Source organism: Cucurbita pepo, chromosome 15, assembly GCF_057944985.1.
Source record: "Cucurbita pepo subsp. pepo isolate OVF chromosome 15, ASM5794498v1, whole genome shotgun sequence".
Lineage (NCBI taxonomy): Eukaryota > Viridiplantae > Streptophyta > Magnoliopsida > Cucurbitales > Cucurbitaceae > Cucurbita > Cucurbita pepo.
This window is the reverse complement of record NC_141812.1, coordinates 11,463,109-11,483,668: the sequence shown is the minus strand read 5'-3', so window position 1 is coordinate 11,483,668 and position 20,560 is coordinate 11,463,109. Positions and strand designations below refer to the sequence as shown.

At 37.3% G+C, this 20,560-nt stretch overlaps 5 protein-coding genes and 1 non-coding gene across 11 annotated transcripts; 3 read left to right on the top strand and 3 right to left on the bottom strand.

The window, feature by feature from the left end:
• Positions 1 to 378: 378 nt before the first annotated feature.
• On the top strand, positions 379 to 763 carry LOC111811843 (uncharacterized). The gene has a single exon (XM_023698887.2). The coding sequence runs from the start codon at positions 440 to 442 to the stop codon at positions 644 to 646; it is 207 nt and encodes a 68-aa protein (XP_023554655.1). The 5' UTR covers positions 379 to 439; the 3' UTR covers positions 647 to 763.
• A 1,236-nt stretch (positions 764 to 1,999) lies between these two features.
• Positions 2,000 to 5,383, bottom strand: LOC111811800 (protein ULTRAPETALA 1). Its single transcript, XM_023698834.2, has 3 exons — positions 4,785 to 5,383; positions 2,425 to 2,749; positions 2,000 to 2,359 (listed from the first exon to the last, which is right to left on the bottom strand). Exons 1-3 carry the CDS (start codon positions 4,990 to 4,992, stop codon positions 2,185 to 2,187), a joined length of 708 nt encoding a protein of 235 aa, XP_023554602.1. The 5' UTR covers positions 4,993 to 5,383; the 3' UTR covers positions 2,000 to 2,184.
• Positions 5,384 to 7,040: 1,657 nt separating this feature from the next.
• LOC111811701 (Core-2/I-branching beta-1,6-N-acetylglucosaminyltransferase family protein) lies at positions 7,041 to 10,071 on the top strand. 3 transcript variants are annotated; one of them, XM_023698706.2, is made up of 5 exons: positions 7,041 to 7,277; positions 7,676 to 8,394; positions 8,464 to 8,539; positions 8,633 to 8,748; positions 9,458 to 10,071. In XM_023698706.2, exons 2-5 carry the CDS (start codon positions 7,761 to 7,763, stop codon positions 9,967 to 9,969), a joined length of 1,338 nt encoding a protein of 445 aa, XP_023554474.2. In that variant the 5' UTR covers positions 7,041 to 7,277; positions 7,676 to 7,760; the 3' UTR covers positions 9,970 to 10,071. The 3 variants fall into 3 exon arrangements, with proteins under 3 accessions (XP_023554474.2, XP_086974228.1, XP_023554473.2); XM_087118102.1 differs by having other exon boundaries at positions 7,588 to 8,394; XM_023698705.2 differs by having other exon boundaries at positions 7,041 to 8,394.
• Positions 9,798 to 12,909, bottom strand: LOC111811750 (protein TIC 20-IV, chloroplastic). 3 transcript variants are annotated; one of them, XM_087118103.1, is made up of 4 exons: positions 12,675 to 12,800; positions 12,183 to 12,343; positions 11,098 to 11,767; positions 9,798 to 9,937 (listed from the first exon to the last, which is right to left on the bottom strand). In XM_087118103.1, exons 1-3 carry the CDS (start codon positions 12,776 to 12,778, stop codon positions 11,109 to 11,111), a joined length of 924 nt encoding a protein of 307 aa, XP_086974229.1. In that variant the 5' UTR covers positions 12,779 to 12,800; the 3' UTR covers positions 9,798 to 9,937; positions 11,098 to 11,108. The 3 variants fall into 3 exon arrangements, with proteins under 3 accessions (XP_086974229.1, XP_023554543.2, XP_023554544.2); XM_023698775.2 differs by lacking the exon at positions 9,798 to 9,937 and having other exon boundaries at positions 10,830 to 11,767; positions 12,675 to 12,909; XM_023698776.2 differs by lacking the exon at positions 9,798 to 9,937 and having other exon boundaries at positions 10,830 to 11,767; positions 12,183 to 12,337; positions 12,675 to 12,909.
• Positions 10,238 to 10,309, bottom strand: TRNAD-GUC (transfer RNA aspartic acid (anticodon GUC)). Its single transcript has one exon. It is a non-coding gene; the product is annotated as a tRNA-Asp (tRNA).
• A 2,417-nt stretch (positions 12,910 to 15,326) lies between the features above and the next one.
• On the top strand, positions 15,327 to 20,125 carry LOC111811674 (external alternative NAD(P)H-ubiquinone oxidoreductase B1, mitochondrial). Of its 2 annotated transcripts, XM_023698669.2 has the most exons (10): positions 15,327 to 15,515; positions 16,107 to 16,368; positions 16,770 to 16,976; positions 17,092 to 17,342; positions 17,490 to 17,709; positions 17,874 to 17,978; positions 18,263 to 18,523; positions 18,602 to 18,723; positions 19,469 to 19,588; positions 19,683 to 20,125. In XM_023698669.2, exons 1-10 carry the CDS (start codon positions 15,427 to 15,429, stop codon positions 19,768 to 19,770), a joined length of 1,725 nt encoding a protein of 574 aa, XP_023554437.2. In that variant the 5' UTR covers positions 15,327 to 15,426; the 3' UTR covers positions 19,771 to 20,125. The 2 variants fall into 2 exon arrangements, with proteins under 2 accessions (XP_023554437.2, XP_086974354.1); XM_087118228.1 differs by lacking the exons at positions 19,469 to 19,588; positions 19,683 to 20,125 and adding an exon at positions 19,384 to 19,429.
• The last annotated feature ends 435 nt before the right edge of the window (positions 20,126 to 20,560 follow it).

The window sequence follows — 20,560 nt, the reverse complement described above, 5'->3', positions numbered from 1 at the left end:
CACCCTACCATTAATGCCCATACCCATCTCTCTTCTTGCCAAAACCTCATCTCGTGTGACTTAACTAACTTCCATGTACTATTTCGTACTTTCACACTATTCTTCTTCTTAACCTTTTTTTATTATTAAGAAAGAAAAAAAACCCTATTTTTCTTGTTTGTAAAAAAATAAATTATAAATATAAACACGCATTTGCTTCCATGTCCTAATGTTTTAATACTTATTTTGAAAGAAAATGAGTTATAAATTTAATTATATTGATTTTTTTCTTTTTTCTCGTAATTAATTTTTGTGGGTATTGCAAGTGGGGGAAGATGAAAAATCTTTATATAAAGGGTCGACCTTTATCGCCTCTCATGCACTTCGAACTCCCATCTCTCTCTCTTCTCTCTCTCTCTCTCTCTCTCTCTCTCTCTCTCTCTCTCTCTCTCTCTCTGCAATGGTTTGCTTCTGTTTTCTGGTGGATCAGACTCGTCAGGTGCGGCGGAGCAAACCGGCGGCAGGATTTTGTTCCCGGTGCGGCGGCGGGGCCAGCGTCGCCGACATGAAGACCGCCACTAGATTCTGTTCCGTCCCGTTTTATTGGAGGTCTTGGAGAGCCATTATTTGCACTTTCTGTGGAGCTATTATCAGATCATATCGCTGAAGCGCCTCTAATGTGATTTAGATTATTATCAAAACTTAGCTTAAAGCTTGTCTAATGTCTGATTAACATTTCTTAGCTATGATTTCAATGGTGTTCATATTCCTTTTGATTTTTCTACTGTTTAGACCCATACCCACGTGGATTTCCCCCCTTTAAACAGGAAGAATGATTCAAAATTAATTAAAAATTTGAGTAATGGATGGATTGAATACACGAGAAGGATATTAAAAGTTGTAAATTTTGAATCAAGCTGCAATTTTGGAGGAAGATCTCAATGAATGTGGTGCTGAAAATGGAAGAACAGAGATTGATAATTCAATATATGTTCAAAGTTCTGTCGGATACAAAAAATTGAAATGTAATAATGGTAAGGGCGACCAGAAATTAATGAAATTTATAAAGATTTCAGCTTTCTACATTTATTTGGGTAAATTTGGTGGGTACAAGTAATCAATATTTTCTCCAAAATATCACTTTTTTACTGACCAAATTCAGAATTTTCTGCTGCTGTCTATAAATCAATGTCATGTTCCTTAAGAGTCCAAACTCATAACTAGCACAAACATTATCTGCTTTGACTTGTTACATATCGCCATTAGCCTCACGATTTTAAAACATGTTTGCTAGAAAGATGTTTTCACCTCTTTATAAGGAATGTTTCGCTCTCCTCTCCAACCAATGAGGGTATAGAAACCTCTCCCTTCTTCGAGGGAAAAGGGTGTAAAAACCTCTCCCTTCTTCGAGGGAAAAGGGTGTAAAAACCTCTCCCTAATAGACGCATTTTAAAATCGTGAGACTGACCGCGACACGTAACGGGTCAAAGTAGACAGTATCTGCTAACGGAGAATGGAAGTCTTTGTTAGCAGAGAATTGAAGGCTTTGTGTGTTACTTATTCATGGAATGTCACATACTTTTGACCCACAACATAGTTTATATAGGAAGAATCAAAAGTGAGAAAGCTCTTATCCACATAAAGAATATTCCATTCCTATTTGTAAAAGTAGGCAGCTGGCCAAAGAGAATTCCAGCTTCCAGCTGCCTCTCATTTATGATGAATTGGTCGTTTTAGCACAGAAAGAAGAAACATGTTTTCTGCGCTATACCTTTCACTTTGCTTCAACACCCTCATTTCCTACCCAACCACTGTGCATTCAATATTCCCACCTCTATTCAACCACTTCACTCTTATACTCACTCTGCCTTTTGATCACAACTTCAAAGCTCTGCATATTGCAGTGACTTCGACTTGTTTTCGTGTTCTAATTGCCATTAACGATCCCCGTTAAGACACACGAAACAGACCATGAAAATTGCATGCCAATACGTTGTTATGTTAATATCACACAAACTCATCATAGAAAGGCAGTAGAACTACTGAATCTAAATGTACTGCTGTAATGGTCAGTAAAGACATTAAATAAGGCAGAGTTTAACCTGATATTTCTCTTCTTGGATGTCCTTGAAATGTTGTATGAGAAGAGCATCATACAAAGAAATGAAATGGGAATAATCAGAGCAGAAGAATTGTTCTGCAGAATCAAGCGTTTGCGTTCCTTGTGAAGTCGATGCAAGTCTGGCAGCTGCATTCTGAAAAACGACAGATATCACACCCGAAGCAGACGCAGGAAGTGCAGCCCTTGCACGTTGGCGAACGGCTGCATCCCCTATAAACCCTCCGACTTGCTCGTTCTTCATCGGTGTCGCATGTTATTCTGCAAAACAAAAAGGAGTAATACATATGATGTTTTTTAAGACCAGCTCTCGAGGTTAAACGTACCTGTCATATGGTAGATCAGCACAAGTCCAATTACTATCAGCCAATGCATCATGGTGTATTCGGCATTCCTCTTCTGTTCTAAGTCGAAATCTGCGTTCCTTGTTGCATCTACTACATCGAACAAACTCATCACGATGACAGACTCGTCCGCTTTGGGATCTACTGGATCCATTGCTGCTTTTTAGCGCCTGGTTGTAGTACTTGAGGAGCACAGTCTTGTAGAGTGGAACCTTATCTCCATCAACTATGACCCAAACATTGTTCTTCCATTTTCGAGCCGTTTCTCGTCCGGAGTGCTTCTCAAATGCAGCAGGACTCAACTTGTCTAGTCGTCATGTTATAATTCATATTAAGAATTAAGGAACAAGAATTAAGATCATACAACAAATATTAAGACTTACGAGGATCATCTCAAATATTACCTCATCCATAAAGCAGAGTAATCAAATAAGAAAAACATGCCCGTTTGCCATCATTTAGAACCATTCTGATTTATACCGATAAGATAACAAATCCATGCAAGGACTTTCAGAATTTCCACATGAGAGCGGCATCACTAATGTACCACTAACTATCTTTAACAACCCAAGCCCACCGCTAGCCGATATTGTCCGTGTTGGCTCGTTACGTATTGCCGTCAGCCTCACAGTTTTAAAGCGCGTTTGATAGGGAGAGGTTTCCACACCCTTATAAGGAATGTTTCGTTCCACTCTCCAACCGATGTGGGATCTCACAATCCACTCCTCTTAGGGGCCCAACGTCCTCGCTGACACATCACCTGGTGTCTGGCTCCCATTTGTAACAGCCCAAACTCACTACTAGCAGATATTGTCCGCTTTGACCCGTAACGTATCGTTGCTAGTCTCATGGTTTTAAAACGCGTCTACTAAGGAGGGGTTTCCACACACTTATAAAGAATTCTTCGTTCCCCTCTCCAACCGATGTGGAATCTCACACTATCTTTAGTTCATTTGATCCTTCCTTCATAGGAAGGTTAACAACCAACAGATCAAAATTGTATAACGAACCAACCCGAGAGATAGTGGATCTTTACAAGCTTATGCTGTGTGTTCTATATCTGGATAGATCTTGACATAATGAGCTATTTAAGGACTTTCCTCCAGTGTTTGCCTGTTCATGTCCTTGACGACCAGATACACAATCATGAACAAGAACGAAGCTCTCATATCCTTAAGTGGAACGCATTATTGTTTCAAGACAAGATGAAAAAATAAGTTTCACCAAATACAATATCATAAAATAAAAGCAGCCATGGATAACCAAAAAAAGTAGCGTGCTACTATGATTGATCTACCCAACAAGAAAGTAAAAAACAGAACCTTAGTACCAAAAACCTAATACAAGAAGCAACTGTAGAGAACTCCAGACCATAGACCATAAACTAGTGTGAGATCCCACATCGGTTGGTGAGGAGAACGAAACATTCCTTATGAGGGTATGGAAACCTCTCCCTAACAGACGCGTTCTAAAACCTTGATGGGAAGCCCGAAAGGGAAAGTCCAAAGAGGACAACTTCTGCTAGCAGTGGGCTTAGGCGGTTACAAATGGTATCAGAGCTAGATACCGGGCAGTGTGCTTGCGAGGATGCTAGGCCCCTAAGGGGGGTGGATTGTGAGATCCCATATTGGTTGGAGAAGGGAACGAAGCATCCCTTATAAGGATGTGGAAACCTCTCCCGACTAGACGCGTTTTAAAACCTTGAAGGAAAAACCCAAAAAGACAATATCCGTAAGCGGTGGGCTTGGACGGTTACAACTAGACAGCATTTCCATTATTTCATAATGGATTTGAAAATACCGACTTCAAGCTACCAAGAGAGTAAGATTGGGATGACTTTTTAAACACTTTTTCTTTTTTATTAAGAACTTAGGATAATCATTCCAAACAAATTCTAACAAGTTTTAACAAGAAATTCTCAAGAACTGGCACATGAATCATTGAAAATTGGTAAAAATGAAACCATACGTGTTTCTTGCTCTCCACTGTCAAAAATTGATGAACAAAACACACTTGAAACGTTAAACTCCCCATCCGTAGTACTACCTCTCTTATCCTCTTAAGACCCTAACCCTATCCACAACCCCAATGAATGCAGGGACAGAAAGTGACAGCCATTAACGTCAAACCTCATTTTTCAAATCCATGACAAGACAAACACAAGGACAAACCCACCAAAGCATGCATAAAAATCAAAACAGAACTGAGAAGAACAAAGAACGAAGAACTATATCTTGAATCTCATCACAAAAAACCCCATAAAAATCGAGTAAAGAAGTCAGCTATCATACATTCAAGATATGTTAATGAATATTGAATATGAGAGAGGGAGAGAGAGAAACCTTCATGACAACCAGGAGTGCATTCACAGGTGATTTCAAGTTCACCATTAACAAAAACCCTCAACCTTCCAACAGAATCGCCATATCGATGACTGGTACAGCCACAAGTGACCTCCACAAAGTCTCCACCGAACTTAACCCCACTCATCTCACTCAACTCCTCACAAGAAAACAACACGACCCCATTTTCATCCACCCCACTACCCATTTCCCTCTCTAATCTCCGATTAACTCTGTAAATCACAAATCCAGATTGAACCCAGAAACGATATCGGAGAGAAATCGCGGAAAACAAAAAGAAAACCCAAAAAAATTCAACTAAAAAACATGGGGTTTTATTGGAAATAGAAAGAATCTCGATAGATGCTCATATTGAAAGCGTTGCGATAGATCTCGTGGAAAATTAAAGGGTTGGGGGCGTTGGAGGGATGGAGGGATGAATGAATTTGAATGAAGAAATGAGCGACCTGGGTATAAGGGAAGGCAATGACGTGTGCGGGAGGGGCTTATTCTTATGCCCTTCTTGCATGATATGATATGACATTGGACACAACACACAGCGAGAGAGAGAAACTCGGGGGCCGTCATGCCTTTGCTTTGCTAATTCTTCGCTTTTTTTTTTTAATCATAATATTTATAAATATTTTATTCTAATCATTTAATTTTCAAAAATTTATTTATACAAGTAGGACATATTTTATTGTTATTTTTTTTGAATGGATAATTTATTTATGCATAAAAATGGTATGAAAAGCACTTTTGTTGGTTGATGCCATTCAATTGCATTATTTTTGTACATGATTTAAATATTTGTGATACCCTCCTACCTTTAGTGGTGTCGAGCTCTAAGCATAAGAGGATTGTATACTTTTGAAGGTGGGATATCCTCTATTATATTGACCCCACCCGACACTTTCTTAGGGTTCACGTTAGAGGAGAGTGCTCGAGGCGGAGGGTTGAGGGACGAAAACTAGGGGTCAAAGAGAAAGCCAAGGCAGTCAAGGAGGCCATCTAGGTCGAGAAGAATTGTTGGGTAAGTAGGATCGAGGTGTAGGCTACCTTCAGGGACTTTCTTTCCTATGATGCTCCTTGAAAGAATCTTATTGGGTTTTGTCGAGGCATCTTTCGTGTCCGAGGCACAGGAGGCTATGCTGAAGTGTGCTTTCGTGAACTTTTGGGTAGTTGACGAACAAGCTAAAGAAGCTAACGTGTAGCTCGAAAAATTTAAACATTTCTGTTCCAAATAAATGATTATATTCAATTATTAGCCATTATCGTCCAACTTTTCCGTTTATTCACAGTGCAATTAATGTGAATAATGAAACAAGTTACCAAATTAAAATGTTGTTTCTTTGATCTTCATTTTCCATTCCTCAACAGCCTTAGTGGAAACCAATTTGGACGGCGCCTAACTTCTAATAATTTAGCACACATTTTTTTTTTTTACTATTATCTTTAAATACCTATAAATTTATTATTTGTATTATTTACTATTATTTCAACCCACTTTTAATAATGGAAAATTATGACCCGTAACTAAAAAATGTTATCTACAATGAAAAAATTTGGTATTCAGCATTATCAAAGTCAATATTCCATAGTGAAAAATAGAAAACGGTGGACAGACAACGATAGATGTATGTATATACCTAATCGGCGTGGTTAAAATGACATAAGAGTAGAGATAAAATTTGGGTGTCCTTCCTCACATATAATGGCACGGTATTCAACCCAAATATCAGTTCAAATGGGTCTTGCATGAATGGTAAGATAGGGACAACATTGTTACGGTAGTGAGGGGTAAGATTTAACCTCTTCACTGTACGTCTTGTATTGTTGAACCTGGGTATATTCTCTAAGTAGTGTTTCGGTAACACTGTTGAACTCCTTATTCGTTGAGTTATGTCTCTTTGGTGTAGGGCTATGCACGATTTGAATAATTTTGAGTCGCACGTTGTTGTTCTTGTATTGATTGGAATGTGGAATCGACCCAATTTAAAAAGTTATTCAAATGAGAAGAATTTGCTAACCGGTGATCCTTTCGTAGTGGACAATAGATTTCAATATTTAAATTATGGGTTGGAAGAAACAATTTTTTTAAACTAATCATTTAAATATTACAATTTTATAATTGGGTTTATTAGTGAGTGAAGTAAACGCGCCAAAGTGTAGCGTGGGAAAGTCGGAGAAAGATAAAACAAATAATATTACAATTTTTATTGAATATTGATTTATTTATTATTTTGCCAACATTTGAAGCAAAACCAAATCCGCTCAGTCGGCCATGTCCGCACAGGGAGCGCTTTCTTCTCCATTTCCACTCTCTTTTCTTACGCTCTACTTTTCCCTTTCTTCCTTCGGCCGATCACCTACTGTTCCTGACCCATCGAACCAACTCAAAAACCAGCCCAAAAGTCTTTGCTTCTAAGTTTCTTCAGCCCCATTTCATTTGAGCTCTCCAAATGGGGCTTTGATTCGTTATCTGAATACCCAGTAAGGATTTTCTCTGTTTCCCCCCTTTTGTTGGGTTTCTTTGTTCTTTCTCTTATGAGCTCTGTGGAGCTCACAGACGGAGTGTTTTCTGGCACTTGCTCTGTAATTTACTTCGATTGATTTAGATCTGAATTTGTTGGAACAACGCGCCGTTGTTGGTGTTTTTACATTGCGGAAATCTAGCTGTTATTTGTTCTTTGATTAATTGGGTGATTCGACTTAATTGCATTTACTTCGTTGCCGTTTTGTTCTTCCTACATTTCAATCTTGAGTTACTTCTCTTTAATTTACCCCGTCGGTTTGTGGACAGATCGATGTTTTTATGAAATGGGTTTCACTTTTGAGCTTGTGATGGTTGTTTCTGAGCAATGATTTTCTTTATTTCCTCTTCTTCTAAGGCCATTGGAGGTTTTGGCAGAGCAGTGAGTGATAGAACTTGTAACTTTGTGAGATATCAATCTGTGGTTAATAGCATTATCCGGAATGATTGGGCGTAAAGCCAATGTGGGTAGCTTTTTAAATCAGCAATGGATGAGGAAGAACATGAATTCTCGTGATAGAAAATGGATTGTCCCATTCTTTGCCAGTCTGCTCATTTCAGTTTCCCTGCTTCTAACAGCTACTTTTGGGCTGTTTATTCCTTCACAAAGTGATAATCAATTGCCATTTTATGCTATACCTTTCCCAAAAGAGGAGGATTCTAGTGGGTATTTCATTGAGCCTGAACTAAAAAGATCATTGGAAGAAGCTAGTGGTGTTTTGAAAATGGAACCTCCAAGATTGGCCTATCTAATTTCAGGTACAAAGGGGGATAGCCGCAGAATGATGAGGACATTGCAGGCTGTATATCACCCAAGGAATCAATATGTTCTGCACATGGATCTCGAGGCTCCGCCTCGTGAAAGATTGGAGCTGACTAATCTTGTAAAGGCTGATTCAACGTTCAATGAGGTCGAAAATGTGCGTGTAATGGCTCAGTCCAATTTGGTTACTTATAAAGGACCTACGATGATCGCTTGCACGCTTCAAGCGATAGCGATTTTGTTGAGAGAGAGTTTGGATTGGGACTGGTTTATAAACTTAAGTGCTTCAGATTATCCATTGATGACACAAGATGGTTAGTACACTTCCAGTTCCTATTGATGAATGTATTTCAATGTGATTAAAGTGTTCTTCAACATTGCAGATTTGCTTTATGTGTTCTCCAACTTGACTAGAAATTTCAATTTTATTGAGCATTCACAGATTGCGGGGTGGAAATTGTAAGTAATAGTTAATGCCTTGAAGTTTTGTTTTGATCTTGTAATTCTAAGTATTTTCATGTTATGAGAACTAACTTCTATGTATCGTTTCAGGAGTCATCGAGCGAAACCGATCATCGTTGATCCAGGTCTTTACTTGTCCAGAAAATCGGAACTTTCTTGGACAACTCAAAGACGCTCGCTTCCGACATCGTTCCAGTTGTTTACAGGTTAGTATGTATTCCAGTTCTTTCCTGCAGTAATCCAAATGTTGGTGCATTTGTTCTCTTATCTATTTGTGAGATCCCACATCGGTTGGAGAGGAGAACGAAGCATTTTTACAAGAGTGTTGAAACCTCTCCCTAACAGACGTGTCTTAAAACCTTGAGAGGAAACCCATAAAGGAAAGCCCAAAAAGGACAATATCTGCTAGCGGTGGGCTTGAGTTGTTACAAATGATATCAGAACCAGTACCGGCCAGTGTGCCAGCGAGGACGCTAGGCCCCAAAGGGGGTGGATTGTGAGATCCCACGTCAATTAGAGAGAGGAATGAGTGTCCTCGAGGACGCTAGGTCCCGAAGGAGGGTGGATTGAGAGATCCCACATCGATTGGAAAGAGGAACAAGTGTCATCGAGGATGCTGGGCTCCGAAGGGGTAGATTGTAAAATCCCGCATCGGTTGGATAAGAGAACGAAACATTCTTTATAAGGGTGTGGAAACCTGTCCCTGACATATGCGTTTTAAAACCTTGATGGGAAGCCCAAAAGGCCGAAAGGGAAAGCCCAAAGAGACAATATCTACTAGGAGTGGGCTTGGGCTGTATTTCAGTTCGACATTCTCTTGTTTGTAGTCGTTTCTAATATTTCTTTGGTATAAACTTATCGGTCTAAGAACAATGTTTCTTACGTTAAAAATTGTGACTTGTTCCCTATTTGTAGGTTCGGCATGGGTAATGCTAACACGATCGTTCGTCGAGTATTGCATTTGGGGATGGGATAATCTCCCACGAACCATCCTGATGTATTACACGAATTTTCTCTCGTCGCCAGAGGGCTATTTTCACACGGTAATCTGCAACAATGAAGAATTTCGTCGCACTGCAGTAAGTCACGACCTCCATTACATTGCTTGGGACAATCCTCCAAAGCAGCATCCACTGTCTTTGACAATGAAGGACTTCAATAAAATGGTGAACAGCAATGCTCCGTTTGCTCGGAAGTTTGCCAAGGATGATCCAGTGTTGGACAAGATAGATAAAGAGCTGCTTGCTCGAACAAAAAACAGATTTTCACCAGGGGCATGGTGTATTGGGAGCTCGGAAGGAGGAGCTGACCCGTGCTCGGTGCGTGGAAACGATTCGGTGTTCAGGCCAGGCCCTGGTGCTGGCAGGTTGCAAGAACTCGTTCACTCACTGTTGTCTGAAGAAATTTTGAAAGAACAGTGTACATGAGAAATAGGTAAACTAAAAGTTCACAGTTTTACATCTAAACCAAGTGTATATTAATGCATCCATCCAAATATCAGGCTGATTAAATATGACAAATTTTTTGTTCTCTGAGTTCAGAAGAAATTTCTTGAAATATCCAAATCAAAATCAAAGGCAATGCCCAAATAATTACAAAAAGAATTCAAATTACCCTATCCGTAAATGGCCAAAAAGTCAAGATTTTGGCAATGGCTATTATCGTATATGAGCAGATAAAAACAAAAAGAAAAAACGCCGTTGCCGGGGATCGAACCCGGGTCACCCGCGTGACAGGCGGGAATACTTACCACTATACTACAACGACCTTGTTGTTGGTCTCCCTTCTATCTATTTATAAAACGCTATCAAAAACTGAAACTACTGCTTTCCTCCTATTGCATCTTAGTTGAGTTCTGATTTGATGAAACAATACCCAAAAAGAAAAAAATTTAAATAATTTTGAACCAAATTAATAGGTAGTTGATGTTTTGTATTTATTTAACAATGATTTTCCTCTTTTTTGAGAGAGCATTTGAATTTATAGCCAAATTCCAAAAGCAAAAATAAAATTTTAAAATTATTTTTATACCTTGAAATCTGAAAACAAATTATGGTCATAAAATGGGACCTTTGTGATCAAGTAAAAAAAAAAAAAAAAAAAAAAACTAAAAGTTCTAAATATACTAAAGTGCCTTAAAAGAAAGAACATATCTACCGCTGCTTTCGAAAGTACTCATAATTCATAAAAGGAGAGCTTCACTCCAAAAAAAAGTACCCCTAATTCATTACATAGTTGTTCATCAACTGCTTATTGATTATGAATCGAACCACAAGAATTCAGCAAGTTCTGAAGAATTTCATTTTAACGTAGAGGGATAAGAAGAAAAAAGCTTTGAGAGAATTCAGATAGATGACCAACAATTATAGCCATGAAAATTGGCAGTCACCGTTAAAAGAGTATAAGATCTTAAACCCAGTTTTGCTCACATGATTTAACAACATAAGATCAAAGGCCTAATCTGGCTCTCTATTAATCCCCAAACAACATCTGATCAAAAGCCTAATATGGTTCTTTATTAATCTACCTCTACGACTCTTAACTCATATACATACCTCACTGCAGTCTAGAACGGTCGAAAATATCGCCCTGTACTGAAAAAGGTATGGATAAGAGCATTTTCAGAAATGAATGGTATTTTAGCATAAGTCCCTAAGAGAGAACTCCTTATGCACAAGGACAGGATGGAAATGTAGATGAACCCCACTGCTGCCCAATATTGCATTGAGTATGTACCATTGTAATGTATGAGTGGCATGAAGTTGCTTGTATACCATAAGATGTCAAGCGCGGTTCCTAATAGCATCCCCATCATGACATGGAACCTAATGAAATGAGGCAATTCCTTGTTCCTCACGACTCCGAAGTATGCAAGGTTGAAGTACAACATGGGGAACCACCACGGTAAGTTCTGAACAGCTCCGGGGACATAGAATATAAGATTATCAACATTCAAGTGTTCCAACAAGGGCAAGAGATAATATGCTGTACTAGACATCTGCAAAGCCATCAAGTATGGAACACAAGCCAAAGTCCTCCACCACCATTCTGGTTTTTTGGTGACCATAGAGTGGCGTTTTACACCGTAAGAGTCGTCTCTGAATGCTTGAGGACTCTTTCCAGCATACTTTCGTGGAGGTAGAAGTGGAAGTTTGTGGAATAGACTACCTTGTTCCCCACATAGAGTTGGGGATGCTGCTGCAGAAAGGTGTGATATGAGCATTCCTGGAAATCATAATATTTGGAATGAACATTATTATCTCTTCTCCAACTACAAATATTATGGCATTGAATCAAATACCAAAAGTTGGTTAAAGTATCATGTGACACGAGAACAATGCAGTAAAAATCCTGACTGAATGATATGATCAATGCACTCTTCCAAAAGAATACCAAAGAGACCAGTTATCAGTATGTACTACAGAGCAAGGTTTTGGGTTGTTCATACACCGATTTCCAAAGATAAGCTTATCCTATTGAATTTAAATCAAGAATCAAGAGTATAATCCCCAGACAGAGTAAACAAAAAGGGAGATGTTCTATAATCTATCATCACAATTTGTGTACACTTCAGGACTTAACAATATCTGTGCAAATGTTCAGACCAAAACAGAAACTCGACAGTTAAAAATTTTCATACCTCTAGAGGAGGAAAACTTCAGTTCTTTACAAGGTTCCTGTTTAGTATTGCTAATAGATAAAACAAGATTTGTGCCCAAATTAGCACAACCCAATCGGCGACATTGGGGCACAACCACTTGGCTGGGCTTGAAACATCCTTTCAGAACCACATCCCTGTACCTAAATCAAGATCAAATCAGAACCAAAATCCTCAGAAAGGCAATCGATTAAAATTTACATGGAGATCAACAGAGGCCGTAACAGGAAGAGGAATATCAATAATGCCAAATTCCCAATGCTTGAAGTAGTTCGACTGAGAAATTAAAACGATTGACCTAACTATTTCAGGAAGACGACCAAATACTTCAATAGTTTTCCCCCAGATATATAGTCCAAAACATTTGATCTAAATGCAAACAAAAACGAAATGAGGAAAAAAATACCGGATACAAAACACAGACTCTATTTTCAGTTATTAACAGAGCGTCAACAATCGATGAAGACAACATACCGTACGGATGATGCCGTCGCCATCGTCGTCGCCGGCATCGCGAGGAGCGGGTTCGGTGAGTTGCAGCGGAGTCGGGCGCCGCTGCTCGGAGCAACGGCAAACATCTTTCCTATCTTTCCGATCTTTCCTGTTTCCGCGCAACAAAGAAAAAGTGAGGCGGTGGACAGTGCAGTGATACTTGGCATGCAAGAATAGGGCACGTCTCTAATTTCATATTTTATTGGGCACGTCTCTAATTTCATATTTTATTGGGCACTTTATAGAAAATACCAGAAACTTTTGGGGTCGTTGAGTGAGGCATTTTGCACGGTGGAATGACGGCGAGGGTTATTAGAGACTTTTTGGGAATAATAATGTTAATTTCGGATTTTAGGTGAAACTAAATTTTATTAAACACAAAATTTAACAAATTAAATATTTTTCAAAATTATTTATATGTCTTAGAAGAAATTTCAAACATTTTAAATTTAGAAACTATAATATAATTTTTAATTTAAATCTTATTTTGTTTTTGGTTTTTATTTTTATTTTTATCTAATTTATTATAATAAATGTTTTTAATATGTATAATTGGGTAGGAGTGAACCATTGCAATGAATTAATTGCCGGAATTTCTCCTCCACCCGTTTCTTCATTTTACAGCAATTCGAGTGAACGTCTTATCATCGAAGTTCACTCTACTTGTCAATCAAGACACTACATGTCATCGCATTCTCGGTATTGCTTGTTCTATATGGTATAGCGTTATACCAGACAACCAGTATAAACTGCCAATTGGGAACCCCATCTTTAACAAAGACCCATGTAAAGAATTAGTTCAATGCTTTTACAAGAATCTTTGTAACTGCCCCCACTATTGTTATTGATAGGTTGTGGATTGGCGCTTGTTTAATTCTATGTGTCAATTCCCTCGGACCTGATTTAAAAATACCCTCAAGCAATCTATCATGTCCTTTTCATTGCACGTAACAACGAGGTGACTATAAATATTTCATATTTTGATATTTTATTGGCTTCTAAATTAATTAAAATATATATTTTTTTAATTTTATAGTTTAATAATATTATTATTGGGCCTTAAAAAATTATATTATTTAATTTTTAAAATATTTTAAAGATGTTTTTGAATTTTTAAAAAATAAAAAAATCAATAATTATTTTTTAATAGGTTTAAGATATATGTTGATACTATTCTTGGCAAACAATCCAATAAAGGGTGTAAATCCAAAAAGGAGCAAGAAAAGGTAAAGCCTTGTTGGTAATAGCTTGGAACATTTTTGTTGGAACTAAGAATAAGACAGCCATTTTAGAACTTCACTTTACGCCTTTGTGTTTTGATGTCTCGTCCTACTATTTATTGCAATAACTTTACGTTATTTTAAAATTATGTATAGTTTATAAATTTATGAGACGTTCCTTTTCTAATCCAATTGATTTATATCATGAACGTTCATAAATATCGCAACTTATACTTTTAATTTGATTTTCGCTTAATTTAATGCGAGACTCAGATTCAGGATCAAAAGGTCTGTCCGAATGAATTAGTTAGTATCAGAAACATTAGAAGAAGTGAATGGAAGAATAGTGGGTTATGGAAGGATTACTTCTCATGATCGTTATTGGACTTAGAAGAGTAAGCGAGTGAGGATTATTGGCAGTGAGTCCCACGTTGGTCAATTTAATGAAAGATTATGGGTTTATAAGTGAGGAATACTATCTCTATTGGTATGAGGCATTTTGGGGAAGCCCGAAGCAAAGTCATGAGAGCTTATGCACAAAGTGGACAATATCATACCATTACGAAGAATCGTGATTCCTAACAGTTTTAGCTCGGGACTCCAACCACCTGGATTCCATCTTCTATCTCGATATGAGGAAATGAAACGAGCATAGTATGTATATCATTTATATAGAAATTAGAAAAAAAAATGAAATTATTTGTGACACATATTCTTTTTCCAAGAATGATAAAAATTAAAGAAGGGAGAATAACTTTAAAAGAGAGAAAACTTTCTTTTGTCCAAACCAAGGTAAGTTTAAGATGAATTAATACTTACTCAAAATAGATTAATATTAACTTAAGGTTGATTAATATTAATCACGCTAAACAGTCTTATCTCCTAAATTATACACAAAATAATTTCAATTAATTACATATCATTACATGTGAAGAGTTGACATCAATTTCCATTTATTTATTTTCTTAATTAAAAGTCTTTTTTTAAGGATCATAACTTTAGGACTCGGGAATCAATCATTGACTTAAAAAAGGGAAAAAAAAAAATATATATATATATATATATATATATATATATATATATATATATATATATATAAACGGTAAAACGAAAATAGTACAGATGTCGGGATTTGGTAAGTGTAGATCCGCATGTTTTGGCGTCAAAGCCAAAGGCCTCATCCAATTATACAAAATTTTGCCCACGTGGCATAAGTAGCAACTAATTATAATGCTTACGTGGACAAAATGACGAGGATACTTATTATTATTTTTTTTTAATTTTTAATTTTTATATATAATATAATTAAAAATAATTATAATTATCCAGTTCCTGAGATTTAATATCAAATTTATTTATAAATTATGTATAATTTAAATTATATATTTATATTATGTGCAAATTATCTAGCGCGTTTACGCCGTTCTGTTTGTCATACAATCAAAAGAGCTCTTCTTCGACAGAATTCTGTACCCACTCTGTTTGTCCGAGTTCTCATTGTGTTCTTGGCTGAGATGAGATTTTTCTCCTTCTTCACTAGAGCTTCGAGAGCTTTTCATGGCTCCCCTACATACTCAAAGCTTCTGGTCATCAGCACCCTCAGGTTTCTGCTTCTCCTCGCGTTCTATTTTTCATTGATTCTTCCTAAATTCACATATCTAACAGTATTTTTCTCACTCTTAATTTGAGATGGAAGAAATAATCGAGGAAAATGCCTTTCCTTCTTCTACCTGATTTGAGATTTGTTGCTTTAACTTTCAACAGCTTTAAAATTGTTTTGTTACGAGTTGCAAGAATCATGGATGATCGACTATAGGTCTGGGAATAGATTATTTAAGTTTGTGTAATGATGGAGTGGCGGTAATGGATGGTCACTGAAACCATGGCGTAGATCTCGAAACTTTAAGCTCTGATTTTCATGTTATAGCTCTCAGTTTCTCCATCCCCGACTGGCTTGCTCATATTTTACATTCTCAAAATGGAAGTAGTTTACTAATCGTCGGTTGTGATGGTTAAAAATTGATGAAATCTATAAAATTCTATTGAGCGCTAACCTCTCATTTCGTTTGATTCAGTTCTGTTTTCTTTCAGTAGTTTGTAGTACTAAATGGAAGAATCTCAAGGGGACTAATCAAATCTTTAGTTTTGTATTTGTTAAAGTAGCTGACTCTGAAATGGTTTGTTTTGGCTTCAGTAGCGGAGGTCTATTGGCATATGCAGATTCACAATCAGACGCTAGCAGTCCTATTGAGGAGTGCCCAAAAAAGAGAGTTCTGGTGCTTGGAACAGGATGGGCCGGTACCAGTTTCCTCAAGGATCTGGATGCATCGAAATATGATGTTCAGGTTGTTTCGCCTCAGAATTATTTCTCATTTACTCCTTTATTGCCTAGCGTTACATGTGGAACAGTTGAAGCACGGAGCATTGTCGAACCTGTTCGAAACATCGTGAAGAAGGTAATTTGTGTCATATGCTCAATTTGATCAATAGCATCATATTATGCAAGTAATGAATTAGGAGAAGAGTATGGTTTTTCTTTTTTTTATAGGAAACTTGACACCATGTAATCGTCAAAAAAGAGAGGAAGAACACAGCCTAGGGGTCCCTAAGCTTGATTCTAAGGGTTAATTCAAAAGACTTCCAATCTAAATTAATCAATAAAATTGTGTATTACAGAAAGAATTGTGTGAAGCACCACATGAATAAGCTGTAAACTGTACATTTTCACAAAAGAAAAAAGAATTCGCTAGGAGAAGAGTATAGTTGTTGTTTAATTTTGTGAAGAATAGTGTCTTCTGTTAGTATTTAATCGAAATTATGAAGCTGCCTAATTACAACAATATTCCTTCTGCAATAGAGAAAAGGTGAAGTTAAATTCTGGGAAGCTGAATGCACTAAGATTGATGCTGCAAACAAAAAGGTTTTCTGCCGGTCATTAGTTGACAATAACTTGGTTGGAAATAGGGAGTTTGCTTTAGAATATGACTATTTGGTAATAGCAATGGGAGCGCAAGTTAATACTTTTAATACTCCTGGTGTCAAGGAGAACTGCCATTTTCTCAAGGTAAGCAGATCTATTTTCATAGTTTGATATACATCTCTTTGGGGTTAGCCATTTGACATTAGGCAGTTTGTCTGTCCCGTAAATTCCCATGTTATGATTTGGGTAACCATTTCAGGAAGTGCAAGATGCTCAGAAGATCCGCAAAAGTGTGATAGATTGCTTTGAAATGGCTGTGATTCCTAGTCTAAGTGACGAAGAGCGAAGGAGAAATCTTCATTTCGTTATTGTTGGAGGGGGTCCCACCGGGGTTGAATTTGCTGCCGAGCTTCACGACTTCTTTAAAGAAGATTTGGTTTATTTATATCCTACGGTTAAAGATCTGGTGAAAATTTCAGTGATTCAATCAGGAGATCACATCTTGAATGCGTAAGGAAGAACTGAGAGTTCAAACTAAGCCTGCTTTTTTTGTCACCCGAAGAAACTAATTCAAGGCTCTCTCCTGGCAATCTCACCAACGTTTTATATTGATTTATTGGTTTGACAAATTGATGAAATCTTGGTTGCTTAATGCAGGTTTGATGAAAGAATTAGTTCATTTGCCGAACAAAAATTCCAAAGAGATGGTATTGATGTGCACACAGGATGTCGAGTTATCAGTGTATCTGATAAGGAAATTAAGATGAAGGTGAAATCATCTGGAGAAGTCTGTTCAATACCGCATGGATTAATTGTGTGGTCTACAGGCATCATGACTCGTCCTGTTGTGAAGGATTTCATGGAGCAAATTGGCCAGGTTTGTTGGTTAAGATTTATGTGTTTGTAAGTATTAAGTACGGCCAGGAAGAATGGATTAAACAAAAGTTCATTCTATCTTGTCGTATATTTTTCTCATGATGCACTAATTCTTTCCATGGGCTGTTATTCTATTCTTAACTATTAGTTATTTCTGACATATAGGGTAGTAGACGCATTCTAACCACTGATGAATGGCTTCGAGTGAAGGGCACTCAAAATGTGTATGCCATTGGTGATTGTGCTACAATTGACCAACGCAAAATTATGGTATATGATGCTATAGCTGCTTGATTATATTTTAGTACATGTATGTCTGGAAAACTGATTTTGATGGGGCATTTTCGTACAGCAATCAAATTTGATCGATGTTCTTGAAGATCCTAGATTTTCATCCATTTTACCACTTTATTGAAGTTGTAAAATTCTGTTCAGTTTTCAAGAATTTGACTTTTAGGATTCTCTTGGGCTGCGGAGGGATTTTTCGCATTAGTTTAGAATCAACTACTATAGTTTTTGATTGCTTATCAATTGCAATATGGTATTTTCACCAGAAAGATATTGCCGCCATATTTGAAGCTGCAGACAAAGATAACTCTGGAACCCTGACAGTTACAGAATTTCAAGATGTTATAGATGATATCCTCATTAGGTATCCTCAAGTAGAAATATATTTGAGGAGCAAACATCTACGTGATGTAAAAGATCTATTGAAAGATTCTCAGGGACATGAGGACGAAGTAGATATTGAAGGATTTAAGTCGGCTCTTTCTCATGCTGACACGCAGATGAAAAATCTACCAGCTACTGCACAGGTAATTGCACATCTTCATTGATGTAAAATTGCATGTTCAACTCAGCTCTCAGTATTTAATTAATGCTTTCATGTTCAGGTTGCTGCCCAACAAGGTGCGTATCTTAGCAGGTGCTTCAACCGTAGGGAGCAGTGCACTGAGAACCCTGAAGGCCCTCGACGTTTTAAGAGTTCTGGACGTTATCAGTTTCTTCCCTTCCGGTATGTCTGCTGCAATCCTTTCTATTCCATGTTCCATACCGAATGAAGAGTACTCTCAGTTTAAGCAAACATCTTTAAATGTCTTTGTGTGATAAAACAGCTATGAAAAAGTGCCCCATGGAACCAAAACCAAAAAAAGAAAAGAAAAAAAAGACAGAACTAGATCAAAAGTTCATTAAGAATCTTCAATTGTTTAGAATCTTTGATAAATGATAAGTACCAAGAAAATAGGCACTGATTTGAGCTGCACTCTAAACCTCCATCGAAGAAATCTCAATGAATATCGGAAGAAATCTATGCCAGATTTTCAAAACAAAATGACAAATATGGAAGAAGGACTATGCACTATGTTTTAAATCTCAAGTGCTAGCAACGAGATGCCGTAAGTGCTAGTTTTTAGCTGTGCGACATATACATATGGTAAAAGTTAGTTCCAATTCATGTCTGAGGAGTCCAATAAATCCAGTTAAGAAACACCCAAAAAACTTTGGTTCCTTCACATCTGTACTTCTGATTCGAAACACCCAAAAAACTTTGGTTCCTTCACATTTGTACTTCTGATTCAAACTACTGTTTAGTACCTTCTTTGACATGGAATAAAGAGATTTTGTATTGCTATCTCATGGTGCATCATTCTACCCTTATTTTCCTTGGTTGTAGAAGATTAGATTATGAGAAAGTTCATATATAATTCCACCAGCATCTGAGGCCAAAAAAAAAAAAAAAAATTATTCCCTGTTTAAAGGTACAAGCACTTGGGACAGTTCGCTCCTTTAGGGGGAGAACAGGCCGCTGCAGAACTCCCTGGAGACTGGGTTTCCATGGGTCGCAGCACCCAGTGGCTCTGGTATTCTGTATATGCAAGGTGATTTTCTCTTCATTAGAAGATTTCAACTTTCTTACACAATTTAGTTGTAACTCAACGCTTGATCTGAATCCTTCTGGTTTGGTACACTCAGCAAGCAGGTCAGCTGGCGCACGAGGTATTTAGTGGTATCAGACTGGACAAGGAAGTTTGTATTTGGAAGAGACTCGAGCGGCATCTGAAGCTGACCATATCTTCAAGTTTCAGGCTTTCAAAGAACCACTCCTGAGTTCTGCCTGCTCGCTCAATCTCCAGTGGCCCTCACCATTTTGGATAATTGCTAGAAATACCACAAAATGTTTTCCAGTTTATATAAATAGTTTTCCTTTTTCTTTTAAGAAACTTGCTTTATTGTGTGCTTTCCAGTTTATATAAATAGTCTATGTTGTGTTTTTTTTTCGTGGTTTCCATGCTTGCTTTGAGTGTAATTGTTCATAGCAGACTACAAAGGAAATTACTTTTAATACTTGTATAATAAGGTGATGTGTTAGTCCTTGAATCATATGATATACGTAGATATAAAATTTAAATTCCAAACTCTCTCTCTCTCTCTCACTCTCATTTAGAGTAACACAAATGATCACTGTCATATATATCTTTCTATATCAAATTGATATTAGTTTGGATCAATTTTACCATAAACATGTACTTGAAACTTTAGTCAATCTTGCAGTTTAAACCTTCAACTTGAAAAATATTACAATTTTGCCCTCGTCCAATTACTCTGAGAGCTAACTTTTTGTATTTCAATGGAAAATACAAATTTATATTATTGAAATTACCCGACCCAAACTATAAGGTGGGTTGGATTAGCCTTTTGGAATTTATATTATTGAAATTACTCAACCCAAACTATAAGGGTTAGGTTGGATTAGTCTTTTGGGTTGAGTTGGGTTCATTTTTCTGAACCCGAACTGACTCGATTCGGTTTCGGGTTCATGGGATAAAATCCTCGGATTGACCGAGCTAAAT

What these genes read in the sequence shown, in the direction of transcription:
- LOC111811843 (XM_023698887.2), top strand. Translation starts at nt 440, where the DNA reads ATGGTTTGCTTCTGTTTTCTGGTGGATCAGACTCGTCAGGTGCGGCGG.
- LOC111811800 (XM_023698834.2), bottom strand. Translation starts at nt 4,992, where the DNA reads ATGGGTAGTGGGGTGGATGAAAATGGGGTCGTGTTGTTTTCTTGTGAG. An exon ending in CACTCCTGGTTGTCATGAAG is followed by an intron (nt 2,750 to 4,784) that starts GTTTCTCTCTCT and finishes CATGACGACTAG; the next exon opens with ACAAGTTGAGTCCTGCTGCA. An exon ending in GCTGATCTACCATATGACAG is followed by an intron (nt 2,360 to 2,424) that starts GTACGTTTAACC and finishes TTTGTTTTGCAG; the next exon opens with AATAACATGCGACACCGATG.
- LOC111811701 (XM_023698706.2), top strand. Translation starts at nt 7,761, where the DNA reads ATGATTGGGCGTAAAGCCAATGTGGGTAGCTTTTTAAATCAGCAATGG. An exon ending in TCCATTGATGACACAAGATG is followed by an intron (nt 8,395 to 8,463) that starts GTTAGTACACTT and finishes TCAACATTGCAG; the next exon opens with ATTTGCTTTATGTGTTCTCC. An exon ending in CAGATTGCGGGGTGGAAATT is followed by an intron (nt 8,540 to 8,632) that starts GTAAGTAATAGT and finishes GTATCGTTTCAG; the next exon opens with GAGTCATCGAGCGAAACCGA.
- LOC111811750 (XM_023698775.2), bottom strand. Translation starts at nt 12,859, where the DNA reads ATGCCAAGTATCACTGCACTGTCCACCGCCTCACTTTTTCTTTGTTGC. An exon ending in GCGACGGCATCATCCGTACG is followed by an intron (nt 12,344 to 12,674) that starts GTATGTTGTCTT and finishes ATCTTGATTTAG; the next exon opens with GTACAGGGATGTGGTTCTGA. An exon ending in GAAGTTTTCCTCCTCTAGAG is followed by an intron (nt 11,768 to 12,182) that starts GTATGAAAATTT and finishes TATGATTTCCAG; the next exon opens with GAATGCTCATATCACACCTT.
- LOC111811674 (XM_023698669.2), top strand. Translation starts at nt 15,427, where the DNA reads ATGAGATTTTTCTCCTTCTTCACTAGAGCTTCGAGAGCTTTTCATGGC. An exon ending in TTCGAAACATCGTGAAGAAG is followed by an intron (nt 16,369 to 16,769) that starts GTAATTTGTGTC and finishes CTTCTGCAATAG; the next exon opens with AGAAAAGGTGAAGTTAAATT. An exon ending in TTGACCAACGCAAAATTATG is followed by an intron (nt 17,979 to 18,262) that starts GTATATGATGCT and finishes TATTTTCACCAG; the next exon opens with AAAGATATTGCCGCCATATT.